This window comes from Formica exsecta, unplaced genomic scaffold, assembly GCF_003651465.1.
Source record: "Formica exsecta isolate Colony F162 unplaced genomic scaffold, ASM365146v1 scaffold120, whole genome shotgun sequence".
NCBI classification, from domain to species: Eukaryota; Metazoa; Arthropoda; class Insecta; order Hymenoptera; family Formicidae; genus Formica; species Formica exsecta.
Genome location: NW_021848537.1, coordinates 4,588,437 through 4,594,719, shown reverse-complemented (window position 1 = coordinate 4,594,719; position 6,283 = coordinate 4,588,437). Strand labels below are relative to the sequence as shown.

The following is a 6,283-nucleotide window of genomic DNA, read 5'->3' as shown; positions in this document are numbered from 1 at the left end:
ATATATATATATATTTAATACACATACAATTTCCTTCGTGATTTTTATAATTTGTTTTTTTACTAGAGTGGATCAAATATAAACGAGACATGTTCAAAAATTATTTATTTGATTAACACACGTGAAAACTAATACAAAATTATTTTTCTACGTAACATCCACTAATGTTTACACATTTTTGCCACTACACTGGCAATGTTTTTATCCCTGCCTCATAAAAAGTAGCAGGACGAGTACGAAGTCTATTGCGCACGTCAATCGCGAAGTCTTCCACCTCATCGTCATTGGAAAACCTTTCTCCCGCTTTTTTAAGAGGTTCAAAAAATCATATGTGAGAATGCATATCAAAAATGCGTCTCCTTCTGTTGCATAGCGATCCAAAAGCCTTTGAGAAATTTTAGCCCTTACGGCCTTCTGATCTGCATTCGAAATTTGAAGCACCCATCAGTGATTTTTCGAAATCATAACTCATTCTCGCAATGATTGTTTGCACACTTCCATAAGTATGCTATTATGCCAATCCCTTTACTAATTTTACGAACAGTTATTTGTCAATGGTCTTTAATAAAGTCGCGAATTCGTTGAATGTTCTCAGGCGTAGTGCTCATTCTTGGTCGACACGCATAAGTTTTAGCAATTTCTTCACGACCTTCACAAAAAAACTTAAGTATAAAACATATTATCGAAGTGTCAAGCTATTTGCATACTTGACACTTCGATGATATGTTTTTACCGAACTGTACACGTAATCTGCACAAAAGTTCAGCTGATTTAAATTTTATGTTCGTGCATTAAAAATCTAATAATTATGCGTTGCGCAACCGAGACAGGCACCTTCTGTTCACTTCATTTTTTCACGTTTTTAATTTAATATACGTAGGATCTTAGTCAGCACCATATTGGCGGGGCGATAAACGTTATAAAGCAGTTCAGGAGCAAAGTATACATAGTGTTTGCGTCGCTACGCTTAGAACAAGTTAAAAAGTGAAACAAAATCCAGATCGAAAGCAAAGTGATTCGAACGGATACAGTTCATATTTTGCCGTATATTGTTCGGAGATTCATGCCTTCAAAACTTCGAGATCTAATATCAATCGCAACGCGAGCTTGTTTCGGAATTCGAGTACAGCAACGATTGGGAGATTGCTCCGAAATTCCACTTGATTTAAATCAGTGTCAGTATTCCTGTATATCGTGTCCGATATCATATCATATATAGATATTACATCAATATTATGTCCGACGTTATGCAGACGACAGAAGTGTCTCGGTCAAAAAAGACAGAGTTCTCGTCTAATAATACAAATAAATATTGCGAGAAAAGGTGAGAGCTTGCACATTCAAATTAAGATTAAATTATTGATAAGTAATTAATAAGTAATTAATAGCACATTCAGATTAAAAATTAAGAAGCTTTCTATACAAAATGCAAGGCATAAGTAAAATCATATCGTACACCTTTCCAAAATGTAGGATATTATATACAATATATATATATAAATTGCAATTTTTCACATAATATGTCTTGCTTATATTTGTTTACTCTTACACTCAAATATTAAAATAAACACAATTTCGTAAAATATAACGCAAGATTGTCTGTATTTAAAAAACGATATCCTACCTTAATATAAATCCCTCATTTGTAATTCAATATGAAATCAGTTAGGTCTCTCAAACCTGAAACAAAAAACAAAAATATTAAGACGTTTTTGAAAATATATTATTTCCATGTAAAATGGAGTCACATTTATATAATTCACCTGTTGAAAATACATATATATAATACTAATAAAAAATGTATCAACATCTAAAACCGGAAAAAAAAAGCATATTAGAATTTCTTTAAAAACATCATTTCCATATGCAATTGCATTATATTTACATAATCCATGTATTTAAAGCGCATTTCAAATACGTTGTGAACGATAAATGCAAAAATTTGCAAAACTTAGAATAATTATATATTAAATATGCATTGAAACATCAGACAAATCAACATGGAAGATGCGTTGCCGGAGAAGAAATTTCTAGAGAGGAACTCGCCGCTCACCGATCTCTTTAAGATCACGCATATTCGTACGGTTTATAATCTATTCATGGTGACTGTTATATTGTTTTTCCTCCACACTGCTGTAAATGACATCATAGAGTCTGGAACGTAAGTAAAATCATTAAGTTCGATATCTAACAAAACGAAAAATTATTGCTCCGGAAAATCCATATTTGATATGATTCTAAATATAATAAATTTTGCTTTATATTTTAAATTTTTTCATATTCTTAATCTTAAACTTTTTATACGCATATTATGATGCCGTTCAAAAGCTTGGCATGAATTTAATTTTAATGGCAGATTTTTCGATTAAACGAGAAGCGTTTCTTATTTTTAGCAAAAACTTAAAAATCTCCAAGAAAAAAACTGTTTATCAAAAATTTTAATTCTCAACGGTATATATCTTTTAATCGAAGTGAAAATTGAAAATTTTATCGAAATAATATTATTTTCATTTAATTTAAAAAGATGAAAATAAAGTAAAAAGATGAAAATAAAGTAAGTGTTTAAATATTATTAAAATATGTATGAAAAATTATATTTATTAAAAAGGACAATTTTATTCTTTATATTTCATTATGAAACTTAATATACTTTTCAATCGTGTATAATTTTATTAAATACGCCAAGTTGTATCGATTCCAAATTTATCTAAAAAATGCAGAAATTAAAGTCACGTTTTATGACAAGCTCTATGTATTAAATTAATGATTTTATTTATCGTTTTGAAAAATGTAACCTAAAATAATTGATCAGTTTTTTACCATATAATATGATATTAATAATAGTACAATATAAAAGTATAATAACTAACACAATCTAGAATAATTATAAGAATTATCAAACAATTCCAATTAAAATTATCTTTATAATTTAACTAGTAATATTTTCCATTTTTACAGATCTTATTGCCCGAAAACTATGGGATTACGGTTGGCTGACAATCTTCATAATGTATCAAGTCCTGTTTATAATTTTTCCTAATAGAGCAATAAACAGAGAGAATCTAGGCCTAGCTTGCAATTCAATCATACTTTTGGAACAAGTAATTAAAATTTTAATCTTATTCGAAGTTCTCTCTCCCGTCCCACATAAAATATTTTTGACAATAAAAATAATTCTTTAATTTTACAGAAGATATATTAGAATAATAATAAAAAAGTTGAATATCTTACGCCCAATATATCGTATTAAAAATTATAAATATAATAACAATAATTTAACCTTTCTTCATTTAAACGGACATTTGCTTTTTCAGTTACGTCTGATCATGAAACATCATGCTTTCGTTAGGAGCGTGGCACCCAGATTTTTGTCATACAAACCCCATAGCGATATTTCACCGCCGAGTGTACCTCGATTTTCGCAATACTTGTACTTCCTGTTCGCGCCGACTTTAATATATCGCGATGAATATCCAAGGTAAAAAATTTCTCGATAAATCTCTCTATAAATAAGAAAAAGTCCTTGAAACTTAATCTTTAAGAATCCTCAATCTCTTTCTCTTCAATAATCTAAATTTTTAACTTTGTTATTACATTTTGTAGACACTCCATAATGTTGCTTTTGATGGAGTTGTACTATATTAATATAAAACAAAAAACTTTTAAAGTATTTTGAGATGTATAAAGAATTCTTAATCTTTTCTAATAATTCAAATTTTTAAATCAATTAGAACAAACGATATCTTAATTCAATAATGGGTTGCCATTTCGACATAATATCGTATAATTGAAAAACTCAAGAAAGATTCGCGCGGTTTATTTGTCAGGACAAAAAAGATCAGGTGGTGGTTCGTGATTCAAAATTTCGCCCAAGTCGGCCTAATGATCTTCTATTTCGCCTTTATCCTGGAGCAATTTGTGACGCCGGTCTTTTATACCTTTGGTACACAGCCTTTCGAACCAATGTGGTTCGTCAAGAATATTATCGACGCGAGCATTCCCGGGGTCCTCGTTTTCATCTCCGGGAACTATCTTCTGCTGCACGCGTGGATGAATGCCTTATATATATATATGACTTCACAAAATCAGGACGAGGCAGAATAAGGATATCCATTTAGAATATACACAAAAGAAAAAACATTTCTTGAAATTTCTCTTGCATTTTTCAAATAGAATAGATGGATATCCTTTTGCGTCCTAATTTTATTGAAAATCTTGTTCTAATTTTCCGACAATTTATTCTGTTTTCCATCATTCATATTTTATTGATTCGACGTAGAATAGAGTTTTGGAGAAAGTATTCTTAAAAGTACTATATAAGGGTATGTGGGGAAGGAGAGGAATGTGTCACAATACACTCTTCTTCTCTCCATCTTTATACACAGCCTTTTTAAACATTTTAGCATACACCCTCTTTCTCTTTCTCGTATTAATATAAGAAGTGCATATTGCTGGCATTTTTACTCGCATTAAGGCGGCTACCGGCTTGTTGTATATCCTCGTATCGTATCATGTGTAAATTAATATTAATATTATATGATATTATATTTAATATTTTTTTAAATTAATATTAATATTTTACACAATGATGATACGAAGATACGCAACAAGTTTGTAGGCGCCTTTATAAAACAAAATTTGTATCAATCATAAACAGGATGTCCCTGACATCCTGACATACTTCGGAGAATTTCGAAAAGCAAAATCATCGACTGAAAAATATCTAAACTTAGCATTATCGATATGGATAATGAGGGAGAGGGAAAAGGGGGTCTTGATCTCTGACGTAAGGGGAATGAGTTCAACAAGCCACTGCTTTAGGATTCATTTCAATTAAACTCTACAACATTCGATCAACATATATAGCTATTAACAATTATAATCAGCTTCCTCTCACAAAACACTCGATTTATATAAATTTCATATGTCTACGGGCAAGATTAAAGACCTCGCGTAAAGATTAGAAAGGAAAGGGAAGGGAAGGTCAACTTGGAATCTCCGAAAAGAATCTCCGTTTCTTTCGGGGAATCGAAGGCAATCTATCGATCTGGCAGTGTCGGAGAATCTGTCGAATTGAGACGAGGAAAAAACTGAAAAGTGAATATGTCTTCTCGAAATAGAGTTCGGAAGAAAAAAAGATCCCGGACTGGCGTGCATCTCGAAACAGTCATAGTGATCTCGAGATCCGGTTGCATCAATGGAAAATCATTATTTTCGAGGGAGACATCAACGAATTGGATTTACAAATCGGAGATTTAGCTGGAAATATACACTCATTGGAAACAGAAAACCTGAATAATACTTCTAAATTGGAAGATACGAAAGAATGTCATGGATTTACATATAAGTTATACAATTTTAAGTAAGAGATCTCATCGAAAATCATGGAGAATATATAATCGAAATAATATACCGTGCAAATCAACAAAATTTTCATATCAATAATGATCGAAAATATTTAATTTGAGAATATCATGCGAATTTGGGAAAAAGTTAGAATAGGTAAATCATAGAAAAAAGACACGTCAGAACTGACACATATTGTATGTTATTAACTTCCTAATTCTTGAAAAAAAATTTTCTCGAAAAGAGAATAAAAAAAATTTTTTTTAAATTCAATTTAGAGATATATTTAACTATATATTTAATTCTATATACCTATATATTTGTTTCCCCTCTCGCTTTTCCTATTTATAATTAAATATAATTATTTATAATTAAATATATATATATACATATACATAGTAATGATATATATAATTTAATTATTTATTATTCAGGCGAGGAATAAAGACCTCTCTAGGTAATCTATAATTCATGACAAAATTGAAGACGGAGTTGTATTTAAAATTTAATTCACATGTTTTAATATAAACATATATGTATTTTGATATATATTTTGATTGGTGTATTTTACGTGTGCAATAGTTTTCTATATTACATGACAAAAATAGAATTATAAACAGAATTATACAAATAGAATTCTGTCTTGAATTTTGACATGAATTGTAGATGGTATCAAGAGATGTTAAGAGAAAGAGAGAGAGAGCGTTTACTCACATTCTCATTCTTACAATTTAAGTAATCTTCATTTGCCCATACCGACCAGCGCCTCGTCCATGAGCTCGTCATCGGTGATACAGGGTGATGCGGAGGAATGAGGAGAAGGTGGAATGACGCGGGGACTCGGAGCCGGGCTCTTGACGATGTGCACACTGACGGATGGACTGGCAGCGGGCGGAAAGGGAGCCGGTAACGGCAACGGCGGCGGCGGGGGTGGGGG

General features: G+C 31.1%; 2 protein-coding genes across 2 annotated transcripts in view; one reads left to right on the top strand and one right to left on the bottom strand.

The window, feature by feature from the left end:
• Positions 1-845: 845 nt before the first annotated feature.
• LOC115242059 (sterol O-acyltransferase 1-like) lies at positions 846-4,104 on the top strand. Its single transcript, XM_029818092.1, has 6 exons — positions 846-1,324; positions 1,991-2,161; positions 2,813-2,856; positions 2,959-3,101; positions 3,315-3,478; positions 3,828-4,104. The coding sequence occupies exons 1-6, from the start codon at positions 1,236-1,238 to the stop codon at positions 4,102-4,104; spliced, it is 888 nt and encodes a 295-aa protein (XP_029673952.1). The 5' UTR covers positions 846-1,235.
• Positions 4,105-5,707: 1,603 nt separating this feature from the next.
• The window catches only part of LOC115244122 (mediator of RNA polymerase II transcription subunit 1), a 21,498-nt gene continuing 20,922 nt past the window's right edge, over positions 5,708-6,283 (bottom strand). Inside the window, exon 14 of the mRNA XM_029821522.1 lies at positions 5,708-6,227. Within this exon, the coding sequence (XP_029677382.1) occupies positions 6,089-6,227 (139 nt within the window). The 3' untranslated portion in view covers positions 5,708-6,088. The remainder of the gene's footprint in view (positions 6,228-6,283) is intronic.